The 24,639-nt window shown below is 35.2% G+C and overlaps 1 protein-coding gene and 2 long non-coding RNA genes across 3 annotated transcripts; 2 read left to right on the top strand and 1 right to left on the bottom strand.

Moving 5' to 3' along the window:
- Window positions 1–916: 916 nt before the first annotated feature.
- Window positions 917–3,797, bottom strand: LOC123911362 (probable pectinesterase/pectinesterase inhibitor 12). Its single transcript, XM_045962768.1, has 2 exons — window positions 2,781–3,797; window positions 917–1,904 (listed from the first exon to the last, which is right to left on the bottom strand). Exons 1-2 carry the CDS (start codon window positions 3,784–3,786, stop codon window positions 1,216–1,218), a joined length of 1,695 nt encoding a protein of 564 aa, XP_045818724.1. The 5' UTR covers window positions 3,787–3,797; the 3' UTR covers window positions 917–1,215.
- Window positions 3,798–4,468: 671 nt separating this feature from the next.
- LOC123911361 lies at window positions 4,469–6,364 on the top strand. The gene is made up of 2 exons (XR_006810484.1): window positions 4,469–4,709; window positions 6,097–6,364. It is a non-coding gene; the product is annotated as an uncharacterized LOC123911361 (long non-coding RNA).
- Window positions 6,365–10,150: 3,786 nt separating this feature from the next.
- Window positions 10,151–12,001, top strand: LOC123911360. The gene is made up of 2 exons (XR_006810483.1): window positions 10,151–10,335; window positions 11,723–12,001. It is a non-coding gene; the product is annotated as an uncharacterized LOC123911360 (long non-coding RNA).
- Window positions 12,002–24,639: the final 12,638 nt, after the last annotated feature.

Genomic DNA, 24,639 nt, shown 5'->3' with positions numbered 1-24,639 from the left:
TTTGTGTTTGGGTGATATGGACAGAGAGAAATCATCGTTTGTTCAAAGGCTCAACAAGCACACCTCATCTTTTGTTGGATAAGATCAAGCTTTTCTCATTTAGGTGGTTGAAGTCGACGAGTATTACGTTAGCTTTGAACTATCCTAGCTGGTGGTCTAGTCCATTGTTGTGTTTGGGTCTTGTATGATTTGATTGTGATTGCATCTCTATGACTATATTGTATACTTTTTTAGTCTACCTTGGCACGTCTTGTGCTGAGAAGGCTGTTTGTGTTAATATATTTCATTTTGGCTTCTTCGAAAAAAAAAATGTATATGTGTATTTTTTTTAAGTTCAAGGGATTTAGTTGAACCCTCTCAATATACTCTAGCTTTGCCGATGAATACCATCTATGAAGAATGAACCATAGGATGTAGTATCTTATACTTAGTTAAGATTTTAAATGCAAGAAGACGTCATATAATTTCATTTTCATGCTTTTAATGTTTTAGAAGGAGAAGGTTTTAAGTCATTTGTTGAATACTCAACACCAAAAAGTTATTAAGTAGGTTTGAGCCAATTATGCAGGTATAGTTGCCAAAAGAGGGGCCCATGTGCCAATTATGTAGGCTTAAGTGCCAACAATAGGGCTTAAATGTCAAATTAATCACTATTCGAAGCGTATGTACCGTAGAATATGGGTGTGTCATGCTTGAAGGTCGTTTTAAGGGGGGACATACCATTGATAGAAAAACTTAACCACCTATGATATAAAAATTATGGGATGTGTGAAGTATTGAGGACCATTACAAGATTGATAGTCTTTTCATGATCTACCTTAGTTTAGCATAGAATTTCTTATATCTTTTGTATAGCAAAAGTAGACATTTTATATTGGACATTATCAAAATTGAACCCTAAATGACTCGAGTCGAGTTGAATCACAAAAACAGACTAGGTGTACTCACCCGTAATATTTTTTTTTTTGTTTACAATGAGTTGGGGATCGAACCCAGGACCTCTAGCATACAACCCAAACCCCTCACCACTAGACTAATTGAGTTCACATACATTGAATGGTACAAGTGATTAACAAGAATTTTTTCACATGTCTTTATATATATAATCGGCCATAAACATTTTTCTTTTACATTGTTAATCAGCCAACTACATTAGGATCTCAAATAACCTTAGTAAGAAATGTAACAAACCAAAACTACAGTTTCTCTTCTATCTCAAATCCCGTCATCATAAGGAACTGAAGTAGACTCAAGCCATTCATCACCGGTAATAAACTCTGAAACTGTAAAATTATATGCATCATTATAATCCATTAAATGGTAACCAAGCCATTCAACACGATTATCAATCTTCGAACCAGGTCCATAATTTTGGTACTCACCATAAAACAAAGTATCCAAACCTTGATCATTAGACCATTTTGTCCAACCCTTTTGATCAATAAAATCATCGATATAAGATTCAATGAAAACAGTTCTTGAAAATACCCTCCATGGCCTTCCAAGGTAACTCTTGAATTTACTAGAGTTTGAATAAAGTTCATCAGTAGCTATAATTGAACAGTTTTGGATTGAGATTCCTGTATATTCATCAGGGTTATCTCGCGATTGTGCGGTTATAACTGTGAATTGACCAGGTAATGGCATTCTTGATACAATGTCACATTCTTGTAAAACTACTGCCGCGTTACCAAATATGAAATCTATGGTACCGTAAATGTCGCATTCTCTGTAAAATTGTCTAAATGAGTGAACATAAAGTGTGTCTTGGTAACCATAAATTGCACATTTGTAAAATGCTGTTAAGTCTGCATTTACTCTTAATGCAACTGCTTGATGCTTCTCTGGCCCAGCTCTGTTCTCAAATGCTATGTCTCTTGCAAGAAAACCATCACCAGATACAGCTGAAAAAAATAAAATGAACATTTATTATGTTACTGCAATTTTGGAAACATTGTAAATAAATTTGGTTTGGAAAAAAAACATGAATCTGACTTACAGAACAGTGAATTATCCAAAATGACAAAAATCCAATGTTTATTGGGACTCACCAATCAATAGTATGAAATTAATTGCTCAAAATCTTTAATTTGATAAACCAAATCTGAACATTATTATTGGGAAAAATCCAAGTCCAAAATTGAAAATAGACAAGTCCTAAAAAAAGTTTATAAAAAATGACATTTATGATCCTCACATTACTGTGGTTTGAGTTAAGTTTGACCCAAATTTTATGATGGTATTAGAGTTTATATAGAATCTGGTGGGTCACTCAATATCACATTGAGAATGTACTTTTGGCCGCGATGGAGTGTACTGAAACTTGAGAGTTCCACGTTAAATGAAATATGAGACTCAATATAGAAGTCGATTTTGTAAGAATGGGTTATACTTAACATAAAAACCTAAATAATTAACTGGACAAATTTGATGTGACATATAGTAAAGTTTTATAACTCTACACAAGATTTGGAAGCAAAATGATTTTTGTCCAATAAACGATCTCGGCCACACGTTTTAGATCGTATAGTCATGATAAAACAGTGTGAAAACTGTGTGTATTTCTACTGCAGCAAATCCTGTTCGAGCATACTCAATATCGAAACTCTACTATATGAAATCAAACACACTAATACACTATGATTACTTCATTGATAATTTTGATTTAATATTTTAGAAACTATTGCATGAGCAACTACTTGGTTCTTTTTTAAAACACAAAGCACAGAAAAATCCAAGAGAATAAAAAACAAACCAAGAAAAGGGGTAAAATACTTCACCTAATGTTGCAGATCTGAAAGTGGTCCATCCATCAGCAACACTTCTGTTACCAGTGATGACAGTAGAATCACTTCCATCACCAAGCATTACAATGTTAGTTTTATAACTTGGTATTTCAACATTTTCATCATAAATCCCTTCTTTAACATAAATCACTGTTCTAATCATGCTATTATTTGGAGCAAAGTTTATAGCATCAGTGATTGTGCTAAAGTTCCCAGTTCCATCTGTAGCCACAACAAGCAGTTCGTTTGGATCATATTCATCCAAATCTAAGCGTTTTGACAACCATTTTGAAGAAACCAGTTTTTTCTTGTGACCCTTTTGATTTGAAGTCTCAGTTCCATGATTAGAAAGCATAGAAAGTGAATTACTTACATGTTTGTAAGTGTTAATGACAGAATCCACAAGAACTTGTTTAAGGTTACCAGAAGTAAAATCAAGTCCTTCTAAACATGTGTTTTTGTTGGTAACGGCTGCACTAAGATAGATTCTGGCATCGGCTAATTTTCTTTTGTTCGAGGAACGAATTCCGGATAACGATCTTTGCAATGAAGTTAAGGTTGATTGATGAAGCTCCTTGCAATCTTGAATTGATCCTCGTTGTTTCTCTACGATGTTCGTGTTTCCTACATCGTGGAAAAGATTAGTGAGCTTCGTGGTTTCAGATATTGCTAGTTGAAGTGTTTGAAGGAGGTAGGTTAAGATGTTTGGACTAATGTTTATTGATATGGAGAGTTTTAGTGAATTGAAACAAAGTTTTGGGTATGGTGTTGTTTTGCAGAAACATTTTAAGGAAGAAAGTTTGAGATTTAATGTTGTGGTTGTGGTTGTGGAAGAGTTTGTGTGGAGAGGTAAAGTAAGTGAGAAAATGATTGTAAAAAGAAGTAGGAAGAGTTTGTGAGATGAGGAAGCCATGAAATGTTTATGAAAAAGTAAGATAGAAGAAGTTGAGAATCTGACTTGTTTAAATAATGTTGTTTGGGTTTGGATAGTGACATTCATTAGAATCTAAAACAACACGGGCTTTTGAACTCTTTTGAACTTAAATAAGTTAGTTTTGGATTAGGGTTAACCATATATAGTAGCTAGCTTGTGATTTTCCACTTTTTTTCACTTTAGACCATGAGCAATGGGTGTTGAAGGATGATGTTGAATGGGTGTTGAAAGTTGAAAATGATTGGAGGAGGTGTGTTGAAAATGATGTGGAGGAGAGAAGTGTTCAATTTTTTCAACTGTGTTGAATGCTGAAGAATGGGACACGCGGCGCAAATTTTGTGGTCCAACCATGGCGCGTGCTGTAACGACCCGTTTTTCGTAAAATATATTCTATATGTTTTATTTTATTGTTTGACTTTCAAAAGAATTTTCTCGTAATCGGAGATTATTTATTTTGCGCGAGCGTAAGTTAGCGAACGAGATTGTGTGAGTTGGGCCGAGAGGGGGCGAAAATTTGGGCTTAGAAATGAATAGTGTTGGGCTTGGTTTGTCATGAGATTTTTATGAGCAAGTGGCAAGGCAAGTGGGCTAGGCAAGTAGCAAGACCAAGTGATCTAGTGTGTGTGCATGTAGTGAGCTTGGTTTGAGTGGTGGCTAGGATCTTTCCTTGTTGAGCAAGAATAATCAAGTGACCAAGAATTAATCTCACAAGATATTTATGATCATGAATAGGAAAAATCACATAATTCATTCATTTTTCTTTCTAAAACCGTGAGCCTCCTTTGCTTACTCCTAACCATCACCAATTTTTCATTCCTTAGCCAAATTCAATTATTAGAAGCTTGTTGGAACCATGAGGGTTCATAGATCATCATCCCTAAGCTAGGGCAAGCAAGAGAGCAAAGCAAGAGGGTGCTAGGGCTTGAGAAAGAGAGGAGCTCATGAGAGCTAGAACATGAGGAGCTTGAGTATTCATCAACTTTGCTAAGGTAAGAGATTAGAATTCATGATTCTTGAGTGGCAAGGAGAGGGGAGATTGTCTATGTCTCCATTCCCGAACTCTCCCACTCAATTTCTTTTTAGACTTTTGATTAAGCTTTTGTATGTGAGTGTGATGTTCTTCATCATCACTTTGTATGTGTTAATCACTAGCTTGATGCCATGAAAAATATGTATGTGTTTGAATCATGTTTGAAAAGTTTATGAAAGTTGCTTAAAATCCAAGAAAAGGGCATGATCATGATTTTGTGAGGTATTTGGAGGTTTGTAAGGGGTGATTAATGTTCCTTGATACCTTATATGTTTGAAATTGCTGTTTATAAGAATTTATAACATGTTTGAATGAATTTTTGAGCTGATTCAATGTTAAACCGCCTTAGAAAACTCAAGAACAGATATTTTTCTGGTGTAGTTCGCTAAGCGACCAGGACGCGAACCTGCTCGCCACAAGCTCGCTACCTGTTCGCCATGCACCTGTAATCCTCTGACGTTGTTCGCTGCAGCGAACTGAGCTTTGCTTAGCGAATAGTTCGCTACCTGTTCGCTACTGCTTCGCTTAGCGAACAGTACTGAACCTGCAACTTTTGTTAATGGTTGTAAGTGTAATTAGGCACTTATAACATGGTTTAAGGGTATCCTTACATGATTGTTGATACATGTTGATGCTGTTAATGTTTATTGTTAATCGTTATATGATTGATAAACGTGTATGCAATAAGTTGTAGTTTAAAGTGAGTAATGTGATGTCTTGGCATTAATTTGTAATGTTAAGTGAATGTGTTTGAATTGTGTTTCCGCATTCATAAAAGAGTAGCTTCGAGCTAGAGAATATCATATGGTTGATATGTGCATACATACATGCATTCATGATTGTATGTGAACATTGGAAACTTGGGTTCCAATAACGAAAATGGATTATGTGTCCATAATGAAGCCGAGGATCGGATTAGATGAATCCATGAGTCCAGAGCTGCTATCCAACAGGATATAAAACTGTGTTGGCTTATCCAAGGGAGATAAGATGGTTCGGTAAGTTCCGACATATCCAGCAAGATATAAAACTGTTCTTGGTCCACCGTTGGTGAGACGCCTTGGTACCACATGCATTTAGTCATGTCTAGGGATGGCATGACAGTGAATTAATTGGCATTAGATACATTAGGGTAAATGCGCATATATTTGATAAATGGTATGTGACATTATCTGGTTGAATTGTGTTAAACTTTATTAAATGATAACTGTTTAGTGCCACGTTATGGCGTGAGGTAGAATATGTATGATAGTTCGAAAGTGTAAGGCCTTTATAATACTCGTATGATACGCGATTATGTTTTCTAACTCTCTGCTTTGTGTTAATTGGAACCTTTGGGGGTTCAGATATCCAGATTGACAGGTTATATGTTAGCTTGTCCGGGTAGCGTGGTGAAGCTCCGCTCTGATTGTGACACGGGGAGAAAAGGGGTTTTGTACATATATATATATATAAATTCCTTTAGAAAATTACTCTGTAATTGCTTATGTTTTCATATAAGAATTATTCTTTGTGAAAAGTATTGGTTTTGTATAACTTATAACGCATCGTGTTGATGCGGAGGATTTTGTATTTTGTGATATTCAAACCAGCGCTTTATAATCAGATTTTCAATTTTTCCGCTGCGTATTTTCGAAAAAGATTTTATAAAGGCAGAGTTAATTAAATAACGGGTTTGGGTGTTACAAAAGTGGTATCAGAGCGGGTCGTCTTCGGACTGTGAGGTTATGTGTCAATCAGAGCCGTTCTGTGCAGTCAGATCGAGTGAGCGTGTGTGCCAGTTGTGTCTGTCTTTTCTTGTTGTGTGTACTTGATGCGATTGATACTTATCATTGTTATAAGTTATCAAGTCAAGTAGTGGTTGTGTATTTTTATGCTTAAAGTTTTAAAAATTTGTGTGGTTTGAACTTTTGGTTTGTAGATGCTTATTGCTAATTGTTGATGATCCGACATGATGTAAAACTGTATTGTTGATGATCCGGCATGATGTAAAACTGCATGTGATGTAGATTTTGTTGAAAATATAAGATCATTTTCTTTTGAGTAAGTGAAAATGAATTTTTCACTAGAGTGAGAATGGAGTAGGATGTAAGTAGATCCTAGTGTGTGTTGTTATATGTTTGTTTATAACATGTGGTAGATTGATTACTAGTACTTAGTGTGGTTCTTTAATTGAACTATGTGAATGTATTCTCATGATGAGAACTTGTTTGAGAACATGCTATGTTTTATACATGTTTGAGTAGATGTTGTAAGTATGCGAGCAAATGAAATGTAATGCATGTACTTGACTCGATGTCTTGTGTACATGGATGTTTTGTTGTCTTACATATATTTTAGTTATAAATATATGTATTGACATGTTGTTGTGTTTGCGTATGCTAGTTGGTATGAAGGTTGTTACACTAGTATGTGTGGGGAATAGAATACTTATGTATTTGCGTAGTGGCGTATATGTCAAGAGGACTGTACAAGATATTTGTGTAGATGTCTAGGTTTAATGCCTTACGTTTACCCTTGTATGCGACACGCATGTGAATGTTGTCGGTACTAGATTCTTTTTGGGAGAATATAATTAGAATCGATAGAATGACTAGGTGTTTATACCGGAAGTTCTAGTGGAAGAGTATTGATGGGTTTGAGATAAGTGGGGGAGAAAGTTGTGTCTCTCCGAGACGGTTCGAATGTGAAGAAGTTAGGATGGATGGAGATGCTCTTGAAGTAGATTGTTCAAGATTGATTAGTGTTGTTCGAAGTGGAAGGAACTTGGACAGCAAGTTGTGAGGATTTCTAGATGAGAAGTTGTTGGGCTAAGTGTTCGTCATGGGATCAACACTGAGATTGGTTAAGAAAGATGAAGACCGTTTGGAAACGATTGGAGATCGTGTAGTGTACAAAAGAGTATGGACTAGAGGCGGATGAGAACTACAAGAATTTCTCAGAAGCAATACCATGGAATGGAAGGAGTAGGATGTGTCGTTCAGACAAGTTGAGTAATGACGAGTAGACGTCAATCTGATAAGGGATTGAAAGTAAAGTTCTTATTTGGAGAGTATTTTGGAGGAAATATTAGATGATCATTCCGGAAGATTCAGAATGAGTCGAACTAAAGTTGTTTAGCCGTAAAGAGAATGTGACCATTGTGGAATGGTGGAACGGACAGAGATGTTAAATGGAAACCGTTGTTGGAAAACGGAGAAGACGTTGTGCGTTAAGAGTAGGCGAACCTAGTGATGATTAGGTGATGGTTATAAGAATGGTGGGAATACCTATAGAGTTGTATCGGTGTGAGCTAAACTTGTTAATTATTAGCAAGTGAACCTTTAAGGAAAGTAAACATTTTGAATAGTTCGAAGAGACTAGTCAAGACTGGAATAGAGATTTTGTGTGGATGAACTTTAGGATGTTATGACTTTAAGATAGTCACGAGATATGAATAAGAACTGGTCGAATGGAGAAAAGTATGTTTGTCACGGTGAAGAATGATAAGGAACGTGACTAGTTGGATTGTGTGCGACAAATAAGGACGTTGTTGGAATCAACAAGATATGAACTGTGGTTGTTTGGAAATCAACTTTTGGATAGTCACCGAGATTGAATATGGAATTACTAGGTGATCGAGAAGAGCCTAGGAAGGATTTATAGCGGTTGAGTGTGTTAGAATCGAGTAGTCATTTCTTGGAAAGATTTGAGAAGCTTAGAATATAGATGTTAAGCTTAGAGAACCATTAGTGTTGTATAACCAAGGAAAAGAAGTGAGTTCTCATAGTAGATGAGAATGGAATTAAGAGATTCCATAGTAGGGTTAGTAAACTTGTGAGGGTATCAAGTAGTAGAGAATGGTATGAGTAGTAGAGTTATTTCAAGATGGAAGTGGGGTGACAATTTGATGGATTTTGTAAGAGCTTGTCGAGAAAGAAATAATTTCATTTGGATAATGATCGGACGATTAGTGTCGGAGTTGGATGAAACCTTAGGAGGTTGAGATGGAACTGAGAGCGAAGTATCATTTTTGGATGTTTGGAAATAAGAAAGTATCAGAGAGAGTGTTTTGTAACATTCAGAAGTAAGAATGAGATTGACAACGACTTATTGGAAAAGTCGGTGGAGATTTGAGATGTTGGACACATCGTATCCGTTGGAATAGTAAAGTTATACCATGTGGTAAAGGAGTAAAGGATTTCGAATATTTTCATCATGGACGGTGAAACAACAGTGAGTCTATGGGTGACTTAAAAATAATATTTTGATAAGGGTATCGCGGCGGAAAAGCGACATTGGAAATGTTATGTTACGTAATCTAAGAATTTAACGGTTAGAGGTGGTGAATTTGATAAGTGTCAAGAAAAATTTGAGGAGTTGATCAACAAAAGAATGTTGAGGTTGTGTTGTCGACTAAATGATTGGAATAAGATTCGACGCAATTAAGTGATTGAAGAAAAGTTGAAGACTTATGGAACTTGAAAAGTTGTAAGGTATTCAACGAAAACGTCTTTTCAAGGTGTATTAGACTGATTAGAGTTTGTTTTGAGTGGTGCAGTGAGTGCCGTAAGATATTAAGTGGACGTTTTGGTGGTTTGATAAGAATGGTTTATACCGACATCATGATTGTTGACTATCTATCGACAAACCGAGGGATTAGCTGTCCTTGATCTATTGTTGATGAGTAGACGAGATTGTGTTGATTGGGATGGACTAATTTTGTCAAACTTATTAATGCGTGGAGTTGGAACGTTTTGTTGGTATGATTTGGAAGAAGTTGAATATTGGGTTGCTTTGCCGCCATCATGGGCGAATTTGCAGGAAGAGTTTTGTGTGTCTTGGTTAAAGCAGCCTGGGTAGAAACCCGTTGGTTAGATTGTAGTTGGGAATTAGGGAGTTGGATGAGAGTTTTATCCGGGGTTGTTCTTAGTCGAGCAATTTTCGAGGGCGAAAATATTTTAAGTGGGGGAGAGTTGTAACGACCCGTTTTTCGTAAAATATATTCTATATGTTTTATTTTATTGTTTGACTTTCAAAAGAATTTTCTCGTAATCGGAGATTATTTATTTTGCGCGAGCGTAAGTTAGCGAACGAGATTGTGTGAGTTGGGCCTAGAGGGGGCGAAAGTTTGGGCTTAGAAATGAATAGTGTTGGGCTTGGTTTGTCATGAGATTTTTATGAGCAAGTGGCAAGGCAAGTGGGCTAGGCAAGTAGCAAGACCAAGTGATCTAGTGTGTGTGCATGTAGTGAGCTTGGTTTGAGTGGTGGCTAGGATCTTTCCTTGTTGAGCAAGAAGAATCAAGTGACCAAGAATTAATCTCACAAGATATTTATGATCATGAATAGGAAAAATCACATAATTCATTCATTTTTCTTTCTAAAACCGTGAGCCTCCTTTGCTTACTCCTAACTATCACCAATTTTTCATTCCTTAGCCAAATTCAATTATTAGAAGCTTGTTGGAACCATGAGGGTTCATAGATCATCATCCCTAAGCTAGGGCAAGCAAGAGAGCAAAGCAAGAGGGTGCTAGGGCTTGAGAAAGAGAGGAGCTCATGAGAGCTAGAACATGAGGAGCTTGAGTATTCATCAACTTTGCTAAGGTAAGAGATTAGAATTCATGATTCTTGAGTGGCAAGGAGAGGGGAGATTGTCTATGTCTTCATTCCCGAACTCTCCCACTCAATTTCTTTTTAGACTTTTGATTAAGCTTTTGTATGTGAGTGTGATGTTCTTCATCATCACTTTGTATGTGTTAATCACTAGCTTGATGCCATGAAAAATATGTATGTGTTTCAATCATGTTTGAAAAGTTTATGAAAGTTGCTTAAAATCCAAGAAAAGGGCATGATCATGATTTTGTGAGGTATTTGGAGGTTTGTAAGGGATGATTAATGTTCCTTGATACCTTATATGTTTGAAATTGCTGTTTATAAGAATTTATAACATGTTTGAATGAATTTTTGAGCTGATTCAATGTTAAACCGCCTTAGAAAACTCAAGAACAGATATTTTTCTGGTGTAGTTCGCTAAGCGACCAGGACGCGAACCTGCTCGCCACAAGCTCGCTACCTGTTCGCCATGCACCTGTAATCCTCTGACGTTGTTCGCTGCAGCGAACTGAGCTTCGCTTAGCGAATAGTTCGCTACCTGTTCGCTACTGCTTCGCTTAGCGAACACTACTGAACCTGCAACTTTTGTTAATGGTTGTAAGTGTAATTAGGCACTTGTAACATGGTTTAAGGGTATCCTTACATGATTGTTGATACATGTTGATGCTGTTAATGTTTATTGTTAATCGTTATATGATTGATAAACGTGTATGCAATAAGTTGTAGTTTAAAGTGAGTAATGTGATGTCTTGGCATTAATTTGTAATGTTAAGTGAATGTGTTTGAATTGTGTTTCCGCATTCATAAAAGAGTAGCTTCGAGCTAGAGAATATCATATGGTTGATATGTGCATACATACATGCATTCATGATTGTATGTGAACATTGGAAACTTGGGTTCCAATAACGAAAATGGATTATGTGTCCATAATGAAGCCGAGGATCGGATTAGATGAATCCATGAGTCCAGAGCTGCTATCCAACAGGATATAAAACTGTGTTGGCTTATCCAAGGGAGATAAGATGGTTCGGTAAGTTCCGACATATCCAGCAAGATATAAAACTGTTCTTGGTCCACCGTTGGTGAGACGCCTTGGTACCACATGCATTTAGTCATGTCTAGGGATGACATGACAGTGAATTAATTGGCATTAGATACATTAGGGTAAATGCGCATATATTTGATAAATGGTATGTGACATTATCTGGTTGAATTGTGTTAAACTTTATTAATTGATAACTGTTTAGTGCGACGTTATGGCGTGAGTTAGAATATGTATGATAGTTAGAAAGTGTAAGGCCTTTATTATACTCGTATGATACGCGATTATGTTTTCTAACTCTCTGCTTTGTGTTAATTGGAACCTTTGGGGGTTCAGATATCCAGATTGACAGGTTATATGTTAGCTTGTCCGAGTAGCGTGGTGAAGCTCCGCTCTGATTGTGACACGGGGTGAAAAGGGGTTTTGTACATATATATATATATAAATTCCTTTAGAAAATTACTCTGTAATTGCTTATGTTTTCATATAAGAATTATTTTTTGTGAAAAGTATTGGTTTTGTATAACTTATAACGCATCGTGTTGATGCGGAGGATTTTGTATTTTGTGATATTCAAACCAGCGCTTTATAATCAGATTTTCAATTTTTCCGCTGCGTATTTTCGAAAAAGATTTTATAAAGGCAGAGTTAATTAAATAACGGGTTTGGGTGTTACACGTGCCGCACACGCGCAGATAGAGCCCGTCGGCGAGGCTGTGACACGGAGAGAGAAGCTGTTGCAGGACACGTGGGGAGCTGTAATTGGTCGTTCGAATTTTTATTTCATCCATACTTTGAACTCAATTATTTCATTGCAAATTAATTTTTTATTTTTTTATTTTTTACCAAAATTCATTACTTTTTTTTGTCTATAAATAGAGACTTGGTTCATTTGATTTGGACACAAAAAAAAAGTCTAATTTTTTCACTATCTTAATCTTATTATTATCTTTCTATTAGTGTTTATTTTGAAGTTTTAGTATTTTTTTAGTGACTTGGTTCATTACGTTGCTTGTGTGTGTATTGCATTTAAAATTACTTGTATCGTACTAATTACGTTACTTGTGTGTTGTATTTTAAATTAAGTTAAAATGATTTGTATCGTATAAATTATTTAAATAAATTTTGTTTTTATTAAAAAAAACTAAAAAATAAATTGTTAAGTGTTTATTATTTTAATTTAATTTTAATCGATAATTGTAATTTTATGTAATCTTAAAAACAAAAAAAATAAATTTAAATAAGAATATGAAATAAAAATGGTGGGGTAGAGAAAGTGGTAGGGTAGAGTGTTGAATAAAAAAACCATTGGAGAGGGTAAAAGTTGAATGAGTGTTGAATGATTAGGTGGAAGAAAGAGAAAATGATGTGGAGTGTTGAGAAGTAAAAAAGTGGTGTTGAAATTTTACAACCATTGTACATGGTGAGAGAAAAAGCTGACCTACTATTTTGATTTTGTATAATTTATTTAAGATTTTGGACTCCTTAATATGATCATTTTACTTTTGTTTCAGTACTTGTGTCTTGTAATTAAAGATTATTTTAATTCGCATCTGCTAAAATATAAAAGATTGAACTAGATAACTTCAATTGCAATTGCATTTGTCATTTTTGGTTTTTTAGTATCAGAAACTCTGAATATTTTGAAAAGAATTCAAAGAGTAATGCATAGCAATGTGTTGTCTCCTAAATCTCAAAATGTAGTGTTCAAAATAATTGATTTTGCTATTCAAAAAGAGTTAGCGGTGTAGTTTGTTTTCTGTTTACCTATTCCATTCCAAGATTGAAGGATTAACTTTCATTTTGTGATATAAAGTGAATGAGAGATTGTACTGTGTACGGTTTGAAAACTGTTTTTGGGACTGCAAAAACAAGGGAAAGAGACCGAACATAATTTGAAATTTTTTTCACTAAATTACATAATAATTTTACGGGTCTCAAATACAACATTTGTTTTCAATTTAAAGTATGGTTATGTTTGGAGAAAAATACTCTCTCCGTCCCAATTCTTTGGTCTTTTTATCTTTTTAGTTTTGTCTCAAATCTTTAGTCCGTTTAAGAAACCAATGCACAAATAGTGTTACTTTACCATTTGTATCGTTACCTAGGAAGCACCGACACTCCTTAGATTATGCGTGTCCATGTCGGACACGTGTCGGTGTCGACACTTACGATTACACTAAATTATGTCATTTTTCCAAATTTTTAACGGTGTCGGCGTGTCAGTGTCCGTGTCGTGTCCTGTGTTCGTGTCTGTGTTCGTGCTTCATAGATCCTTACTAAGAAACATTAATTAAATATATTTTCTCTTTCATAATAAAGTAAGGATAAAAATGACTTAACTTATCAATCTTTACCATTTCTTAATCTCCGTGCAAAACTCTAAAAGGACTAAAGTTATAAATATGTCTAAAAACTTGAAAAGTGACTTACATTTAAACACAAATTTTACTCCCCTTATTTTGAATAAATCAAAATTCCCCCCCTCCCCCCTATTTTAAAATCCGGAATTTTACCGCCCTATTTTAAAATCCTGAATTTTACCTCCCCTATTTTATATTTTTTGGATTTTGCCCCCTCTACAAATTCTGCACAAAATCTGCTTCTAAGCCTTAACTTCAAAGCTTCGCACGTAACTCAATTTTGATCAATAATTAACCAAACTGGTATGGAAATGACCGTAATCGGGTTAGTTTTTCAAATAATCAAACCCCACTAAATTTGGAGTTACAGAGAGATTAATTACCGTTTTAGTGAAGGTCTGTCCAAATTAATTATCGTATGAAACTACTACTGATATTTTCGTCATGACTTTCACCCTGTATCTCTGTTTTGAATAGTATTTACATGTCCGGAAAGCTAAAGAAATTACCCTTGTTGGCATTTCAATTTCATCAAATTTGGAGTTACGATGCGTTCGGTAGACGATGTTGAATTTGAAGGTCAGAAGCAGATTTATGCAGAATTAGTAATTGGACAGGTCTGCACTAAATTGATAAATATGTAAGTTTAAGAGTGCAACCTAAGAGGGGGGCTGAATTTGGTTTTATATCTATTTGGATACTTTTTGAGATGTTATGGTAATTTTATTTTTCTTGAAGGTTTGTGATGAATATATGAATAAAGTGCAGAAAAATAAAGAGTGCAGGGAAGGAGAAAATGGACACAAGAGATTTATAGTGGTTCCCCTAATGGTACGTCCACTCCCTTCACACCTGCGAATGATTTCACTATGATATTTATAAAGTGAAACAAGAGAACAATCCTCTCTCTTTCACTCTCTTGCTTCCAACAATCCTGGACAGCAAGGTGATTCCCCTTACAAAGTGAAACAAGAGAACAATCCTCCCTTTTTCACTCTCTTGCTTCTAACAATCCTAGATAGCAAGGTGATTCCCCTTATAATCTCTACAAAGTGAAACAAGAGAATAATCCTCTCTTTTTCACTCTCTTGCTTTCAACAATCCTGGATAGCAAGGTGTTCACACTAATCTGAATTTTATACAAGAGTTTGAGTACAAGAGAATTTTGATACAACTAAATTTCAATAATTTGTTTTCACTTAATATAACAATTCAGAATGATAAACTCTAAGTGTTCAGGAAACTTTTATCTTATATGAATTATGTAGAAAAGTTTCAGAGAGTTTTGTGAAAATATTTGCAGAGAATTGTTATCAAAAAGTTAATGAAAGTGATTCCTTGTTTTTGAGAAAATTCTGATGTATATTTATATAGAAAATGATTTGTGTTTACGTATCAGAATTTTCAAATGGATGCAGAGGTAAATCGATTTCCATTACCAGGTAAATCGATTTCCCTTTCCTTTTTAACGTTAAAAGAAGTTTCAAAATTGCACAGGGTAAATCAATTTCCCTGTTTGGTAAATCGGTTTACCTGTCAAAAATTCAGCAACAGAGTGTTGGTAAATCAATTTCCCTGTCAAGGTAAATCGATTTCCCTCTTTCAAAAACAACATTTCAGAAAAAACAACATTTCAAGGTAAATCGATTTCCCTGTTTAGGTAAATCGATTTACCTGCTTAAAAAACTTGAAAAAATTCTAAGTTAAAACCTTTTTGGATGGGAATCATGCAACATTATTATAGTAACTTTAGAAAGGTTTAGATGAAAGTTTGTGAGCACCTAAAACTTATAACAATGAATTGCATATTGTACCTAAGATTATTCCCCATAACTTGATCAACATCTTCATTTGATAATTTGAATTTCTTCAACCTTGCGTGCTTGAACATAATCAATCTTTATCTTCTTTTCACATATTTGTCTTCATCAAAATAACTTTAATCTAGAAGCTTGTCTTCACAAAATACTCTTCCTCTGTAACTACAAATTTAGTGGGACTTAATTCTATGGAAAGCTAACTCAATTACAGTCATTTTGGCATCAGTTTGGTAAATTATTGATCAAAATTGAGTTATGTACGAAGCTTTGAAGTTAAGGCTCAGAAGAAGATTTTGTGCAGAATTTTGGGGGGCAAAATCCAAAAAAAAATTAAAATAGGGGTGGGGTAAAATTCGGGATTTTAAAATACGGGGGGTAAAATTACGATTTATTCAAAACAGGGGGAGGTAAAACTGCATTTAAGCCAAATATTATTAAATAAAAATAATTTTTTTTCCTAAAATGAGTATGAGGGTCCATTTTTTTATTTCACTTTTATTTGACACCATTATATTAATAATAAATAATATGGTTATAATCTAATGACACCAATGTGTCAAAATTTATTTGACACCAAATCTCATCCACTAATTTCATTTAATCCAAAGATTTAAAATTTTAAGAAAAATAATTAATGCACACCAATATCACCTGGTTAAAAACAAATCTTTATTATCATAAAACAAATTTATTATAGAATATTCTCTATTTGTTTTTCAAATTTTTTATTATATAATTAAAAATCATAGCAAAATTTATTTTTATGGGTGATGATGGCTGTTGTATAATTTTATGGGTTATTAAAAATCACGGCAAAAATCATGACAAACTCAAATCTTTATTGTCACACATCACAAACTTTGTAATTTTTTTAAGCAATATGTTTTTTTATAATTTATATTTTTTAAGCAATATATTATTGAAAGTTAACAGGATCAATAATTTTAATTATTATCAAAAAACAATATTTAATTTTAATCAAAAAAAAAAACGGGAATTTGAACCCAAAAAAAGGGAAAACACTTCAATAAAAAAAAACCAAATAGGAAATTCTTGAATATGAATTTATGAATTTATTAAAGTATAGATTTGTTTTTAATTAGGTGATGTTAGTGTACATTAATTATTTTGATGATAGTTTTAAGCCTTTGCATTAAATGAAATGAGTGGATGAGATTTGGTGTCAATTAAATTTTGACCCTTTGGTGTTATTTGATCATAACCCTAAATAATATGTTTAAATGTCTAAATAAAATCTAACTAATAAATAATAGGCTTAAATGCAGTTTTACCCCTTATTTTGAATAAATCGGAATTTTGACCCCATTTTTAAAATCCGGAATTTTACCCCCCTATTTTACATTTTTTTTTGGATTTTGCCTCCCTCCCCAAATTCTGTATAAAATATGCTTCTGAGTCTCAACTTCAAAGCTTCACACAGAACTCAATTTTGATCAATAATTAACCAAACTAGTATCGAAATGACCATAATCGAGTTAGTTTTCCAAAGAATCAAACCCCACTAAATTTGGAGTTATAGAGAGAGATTAATTGTCGTTTTAGTGAAGGTCTGTCCAAATTAATTATCGTATGGACCTACTACTGATATTTTCGTCATGTCTCTCACTTTGTAGCTCTATTTTGAATAGTATTTACATGTCCAGAAAGCTAACGAAATTACCCTTGTTGGCATTTCAATAAATTTGGAGTTACGATGCGTTCGGTAGACGATGTTGAATTTGAAGGTCAGAAGCAGATTTATGCAGAATTAGTAATTGGACAGGTTTGCACTAATTCGATAAATACTCTTCCTCTGTAACTCCAAATTTAGTGGGACTTTATTCTATGGAAAGCTAACTCGATTACGGTCATTTTAAAACTTGTTTGATAAATTATTGATCAAAATTGAGCTATGTACGAAGCTTTGAAGTTAAGGCTCATAAGAAGATTTTGTGCAGAATTTGTTTTTTTTTGGGGGGGGGGGGGGGGAATTCCAGATTTTAAAATAGAGGGGGTAAAATTTCAATTTATTCAAAATGAAGGGTAAAACTGCATTTAAGCCTTTGATTTTTGAAAGAGTGCTTATAAGAGAGTACTATTGTAGGATCAAAAGCATAAATTAATCTTTATTTTTAACAATTTTGGCTATTCTTTGACAATTATGGTATGAGTAACATCTTTATCAAATAAAGGCAAATTATGTGAAAATATTAAATATACTGCTTTTTCGGTGAATAATTGTTGGTACTTGTAGCAAGTTGCTCAGAAAGATAATGTAAAATTATCATTGTGTACATGTGAGATAGAGAATAGTCTCAGACATGAAAACATTGATGCACGTAGTTAGGTCATTTGTTTTCATTTTTGGAGCTAGCTAGCGGTGAAAATAATGCAAGGCATGGTGCACAGCAACTGCTAATGTAATTATCTAAGGACCTCAAACTATTTTGATATTACATTTTTTTTAGTAGTCTAATAGCTGGTATTTCACTTTTTAAGATGAAATAATACGAGTATCGAGAACTTCGTAGCCTTCCTACGCATGAAGCAAATGGGCGCTATGCTGTGGGTCAGTTTCGGGTAAGGAGTACGTAGGAGGTGAAATCATTAGTTAAGATATTCGCGCATAGTAAGTCCATGTGAAAGATGAGTCAACATTGCCCTACGTTCTACGCTTCCAGCAACTAGTGAATACGCATACTGTAACATCCCAAACTGCTTTCAGGATGACCGACTGGCCCCACAAACCAACACGAGTCTTTTCAGCGTGCTTTGTCCTCACTCGCATGCTTTCCGGGAAAACTTCCCGGAAGGTCACCCATCCAAAGACTACTCCAAGTCAAGCACGCTTAATTGTGGAGTTCTTATCGAATGAGCTACCGAAAAGAAGATGCATCTTGTTGGTATAGGTAGTACCCATCAATCCTTATAAGCCTTCCTTCCACCATGCAATCTGAAACCTGCACAGCCTCAGGATCCCTCTCATTCCGATGTGATTCGTTTTTGCCTAGAAGTTGACAGGAGCCGCTAATTGTCATGCCTCATGCACCGACAACCACTCCCCGCCCTCGTTAGACCCGGGCGTTACATGCCCACCAACTTTCGCTTAGTTCGTCCCCGAACCACATCGTACTAGGAGAGGTCTGCTCTGATACCATTTGTAACATCCCAAACTGCTTTCAGGATGACCGACTGGCCCCACAAACCAACACGAGTCTTTTCAGCGTGCTTTGTCCTCACTCGCATGCTTTCCGGGAAAACTTCCCGGAAGGTCACCCATCCAAAGACTACTCCAAGTCAAGCACGCTTAATTGTGGAGTTCTTATCGAATGAGCTACCGAAAAGAAGATGCATCTTGTTGGTATAGGTAGTACCCATCAATCCTTATAAGCCTTCCTTCCACCATGCAATCTGAAACCTGCACAGCCTCAGGATCCCTCTCATTCCGATGTGATTCGTTTTTGCCTAGAAGCTGACAGGAGCCGCTAATTGTCATGCCTCATGCACCGACAACCACTCCACTGTAACATCCCGGATTTTCATCCAAGATATTTGTTAAAAATGTTATTTAGTTAGAAAATGTGCTGCTATTTTTTTTTCTTCTTTTTAAAATAAAATGTTTACAAAGAGAATTGGAGTGAAATTCAGAGAAATATAAACTTAATTAAAAATGAATGATAGTTTGAAAAATCGAGCAGAAGAAAATACAACAATGAATTTATTACATAAAATTCTCAATTTACAAAACCCAATTTTTCCCGTTCGTACGCGCTTCAAGCATCACATCACATTCAATCAAAGCTTTCTCCTTGAGTACCTAAAATGTTGGTTGTAAGGGTCAATTTCCTTATCCATATTGAATCATACTCATCACAAGAAAATGTTACAAAATAATAACGAAACACTTCACCTTATGAAAAATGTAATTGTTAGTTTATTATAAAAACTTTTGGTGATACACATATACAAACATAGGCAACATATAATTGTTAAATGGCAGTAATAAACAAGGCAACATAATTACACATATTACAAATTGCACGGCAAAATCAAATGAATGAGGAGAAGCAACGATCACAATTTTACTACGGACAACTATACCCTTTCTTTTTTTTTCTTCCTTTTTACGTTGGTTCTTTTATGACTAGGATAATTATCTACTATTGTTAATTTTCTTCATCTCTATATGCAATGCAATGCAACTAAGACAATTCTATATGAGACAATGATCCGGATAAGAAAATCTGCCACACAGGCTAAATAATAAGTTCTGCCACACAGGCTAAAAGTAACTGCTGCCACACAGGCTTCTGCCACACAGGCTAAATAATAAGTTCTGCCACACAGGCTAAAAGTAAGTTCTGCCACACAGGCCCTAAAACTTGCCACACAGGCTCTAAACAGACTCTTCTCTACACATCTATATGATGCATGTCTTAATGTATAATAGATCATTTTATTCAAAAACCAACACACTATCGACATACTCTACGGCCGAGACTATGAATAAATCACATCATCTTATTCTTGCTTATTTATATATATTTTCATTGTTAATTGTTAATTTCATCAAGTGATAAAAAGTAGCAATCATCGAACATAATAATATACACATAATAATACACACATAGCGAACTAGAACATAGTTAAACATGTCAACATATATAGCAAACCAAGTATCACAAACGTGTGTGTGTATATATATATATATTCCGATGCCTAAGCTTATTTGATTATTTAGTGTTATATGAAGTTGATTCTCTGATTTATTTTAAGTGACGAAGGATCTACTATTATCTCACAACAAATCCCTATGTAGCATGAATGTATGGGGAAAAAGCCCTTACCTTAGGCGCTTTACTTCCTAATCGAAGAAACTCTAGAGCCCACGGAATGATGCTCAGAAAACCAAAGCTTGGTGCCTTACGAAATTAGCGAGAAGTAATGAATGGAAAATATTTAATGGGTAAGATAATATGGGGATGGAATATGAAATAGGTGGATTCTATGGACGTTCTTCTCTTTTTAGTTATACTAATTGCACAAATATGGAGTTAAGCATGTAACTTGTGGAAGGTAGGCATGTCACTCAAGGGAAGAATAAATAAATAGAATATGTAGGCTGACTGGAGAGACCAAGTGAGAGTGTGACGTGAATTTCATGGTAAGAGTGAAGGGTTATTCTTGTTTAATTGTAATTAAGACAATTGAAATGGAATCAATATGAGACAATGCACCTGATCAAAACGGTTATGAAGGAAATTAAAGAAATATTTACTTGACATCTATCAATAACTTGGTTGGCAAATAGAAAGCTATATTAAGGAATTATTATAGACTTTATGGTGGAAGAAATAAAAGGATAATCATTGCTTCTTAATAGCCATTTATGGTTAATGAAATCATGGAGCATCTTCTGGCTAACTATCACACTATTCACGTGGGATGTGGGTAGTAAATATGTCTACTGAGCATATTAAGGATGATTCTATTATGACCTAGTCAAATTTGGTTTGGTCACTCTTAATTCTAAAATAGTTAAACAAGAGATAAAACAAGAATTATATTTAATTAAATAATAAATCAATAAATTGTATGTTTAAAATATCAGGGCGTTACATTATTACCCCCTTAAAAGAGTTTCGTCCTCGAAACTAAAAAAAATAAAAAGATAAGTTAGATAGAGTTCTCTCGTTAAATAAAATCATAGGGTAAGAAAATCACTTTCTAAAATAAAAATAAAAATATTCTAACTTGTAAATATAATAAAATATTTATCTATTAAATAAAATTCTTGGGTCTTACATTCTAACCCACCAAAAATTTAGTTTCGTCCACGAAACTAGACAATAAAAAAAAATTTGAGGTAAAATTTCCAAAATTCTTTATGTAAGGTACTCTTTTTTTTTTTTAATACATCGACAAGAGTGTTTAAAAATGAAAAAGTGTTCGCTGCGCACTCTATTGTCAAACAAAGATCAATAACAAAAATTACACATCAAGGAAGGCATACGTCATACTTAATCGCTCCCACCCCAAAAATTTGTCCGAGGATTATTGCTCTGATACCAACTGTAACATCCCGGATTTTCATCCAAGATATTTGTTAAAAATGTTATTTAGTTAGAAAATGTGCTGCTATTTTTTTTTCTTCTTTTTAAAATAAAATGTTTACAAAGAGAATTGGAGTGAAATTCAGAGAAATATAAACTTAATTAAAAATGAATTATAGTTTGAAAAATCGAGCGGAAGAAAATACAACAATGAATTTATTACATAAAATTCTCAATTTACAAAACCCAATTTTTCCCGTTCGTACGCGCTTCAAGCATCACATCACATTCAATCAAAGCTTTCTCCTTGAGTACCTAAAATGTTGGTTGTAAGGGTCAATTTCCTTATCCATATTGAATCATACTCATCACAAGAAAATGTTACAAAATAATAACGAAACACTTCACCTTATAAAAAATGTAATTGTTAGTTTATTATAAAAACTTTTGGTGATACACATATACAAACATAGGCAACATATAATTGTTAAATGACAGTAATAAACAAGGCAACATAATTACACATATTACAAATTGCACGGCAAAATCAAATGAATGAGGAGAAGCAACGATCACAATTTTACTACGGACAACTATACCCTTTCTTTTTTTTTTTTCTTCCTTTTTACGTTGGTTCTTTTATGACTAGGATAATTATCTACTATTGTTAATTTTCTTCATCTCTATATGCAATGCAATGCAACTAAGACAATCCTATATGAGACAATGATCCGGATAAGAAAATCTGCCACACAGGCTAAAAGTAAGTGCTGCCACACAGGCTAAATAATAAGTTCTGCCACACAGGCTAAAAGTAAGTTCTGCCACACAGGCCCTAAAACTTACCACACAGGCTCTAAACAGACTATTCTCTACACATCTATATGATGCATGTCTTAATGTATAATAGATCATTTTATTCAAAAACCAACACACTATCGACATACTCTACGGCCGAGACTATGAATAAATCACATCATCTTATTCTTGCTTATTTATATATATTTTCATTGTTAATTGTTAATTTCATCAAGTGATAAAAAGTAGCAATCATCGAACATAATAATATACACATAATAATACACACATAGCGAACTAGAACATAGTTAAACATGTCAACATATATAGCAAACCAAGTATCACAAACGTGTGTGTGTATATATATATATATTCCGATGCCTAAGCTTATTTGATTATTTAGTGTTATATGAAGTTGATTCTCTGATTTATTTTAAGTGACGAAGGATCTACTATTATCTCACAACAAATCCCTATGTAGCATGAATGTATGGGGAAAAAGCCCTTACCTTAGGCGCTTTACTTCCTAATCGAAGAAACTCTAGAGCCCACGGAATGATGCTCAGAAAACCAAAGCTTGGTGCCTTACGAAATTAGCGAGAAGTAATGAATGGAAAATATTTAATGGGTAAGATAATATGGGGATGGAATATGAAATAGGTGGATTCTATGGACGTTCTTCTCTTTTTAGTTATACTAATTGCACAAATATGGAGTTAAGCATGTAACTTGTGGAAGGTAGGCATGTCACTCAAGGGAAGAATAAATAAATAGAATATGTAGGCTGACTGGAGAGACCAAGTGAGAGTGTGACGTGAATTTCATGGTAAGAGTGAAGGGTTATTCTTGTTTAATTGTAATTAAGACAATTGAAATGGAATCAATATGAGACAATGCACCTGATCAAAACGGTTATGTAGGAAATTAAAGAAATATTTACTTGACATCTATCAATAACTTGGTTGGTGTTCTGGACTAGACTAATGCTAGTCCACCTAGACCCTCACAAAGTCCACATGGCTTGCCCAACCACCTCCATGTCAGCATGGCACAACCTCTCCACCAAGATAGGGTAAAATTACTACTCTACCCACCATCTAAGGGTGATATCTTGGCAGTCCCTCTTAATGGGCCTTGGCTAATCCAGCCCATTAAGAGGACCTTTGGCCCAGAGCTGGGGGCTATAAATACTCTCCCTCATGGGAGAGCAAGGTAGACACTATTCATTATTGCAATTACTCTCTCTCTCTAACTTCTCTCTAGTATCTCTTTTGCTCTCTACCCTTACTGACTTAGGCATCGGAGCACCTGCAGGTACAACCCCCCCCCCCTCCGTGGATCATCTGCTCGGACCTGCTGCCTACCACCTGCTCAACGGACTTCCAGCTGGCCTTCTACCTGTTCTGATCAACAGTTAAGATCAGTGGCGCCGACTGTGGGGATCTGAGTTCTCCCCTTCTTTGTTTCGAGCAAGTAAACCAAAGAACAAAACCAATCAATCACTTTTTCATCATGGCCAGTTCATCTCATTTCAACAATGACGTTGAGGACGCTGCTCCTCCACCTTCTCCCCGTCTGTCTCCAGTTCTCATCACTGACCTCCAGGCCCTCCCAGAGGCAGACCCTAGAGACGGGCAGGAAACTTCCTGGACCTCTGAGGATGGCGACCTGGTCGTCTTGACTGAGAAGCAGACAGGGAAGCGCCCCCAGTCCGAGCAGGGCAAATCAGCAGAGACCGACTTGTCCACTGCTTCAGTTACCAACGCTGAACTAGCAGCACTCATAGCTGCCCTAAAGCAAACCACCGAAGCTCTCCAAGGCCAGAATCGCCGAATGGACGAGCAGAATATGAGACTAGATCGCTTGGAAAGGAATCAGCGACTCTCAAGGAACAACTCTCCCCCGAGGAGAACTCCCACTTCTCAATCCCCTCCTCGTCAGGAAACTGTCAGGCAACGACGACCTGCCCTTGAGAGGATTGAGCAGCCCGGCAAGAAAAGAGACCATGTCTCCCCTCCCCGCGAGGGTATATCTTCTCCAAATATGAAAAAAGGAAAAATTGTGGACCGAACACCTCCTCGTCGTCATTCTCCCTAGGGGCTCAGCTTGATGACCAAACAAGGGCAGCCAGTAAGCCGCAGCCATCACACCGACCAATTCTCTAGGAGCCCAACTCCTGATCGTGAGGGCTCACCTCCCCTAAACTCACATGAGAGCGA

Source organism: Trifolium pratense, linkage group LG2, assembly GCF_020283565.1.
Source record: "Trifolium pratense cultivar HEN17-A07 linkage group LG2, ARS_RC_1.1, whole genome shotgun sequence".
Taxonomy (NCBI): Eukaryota; Viridiplantae; Streptophyta; class Magnoliopsida; order Fabales; family Fabaceae; genus Trifolium; species Trifolium pratense.
This window is presented reverse-complemented; position numbering and strand designations above follow the sequence as displayed.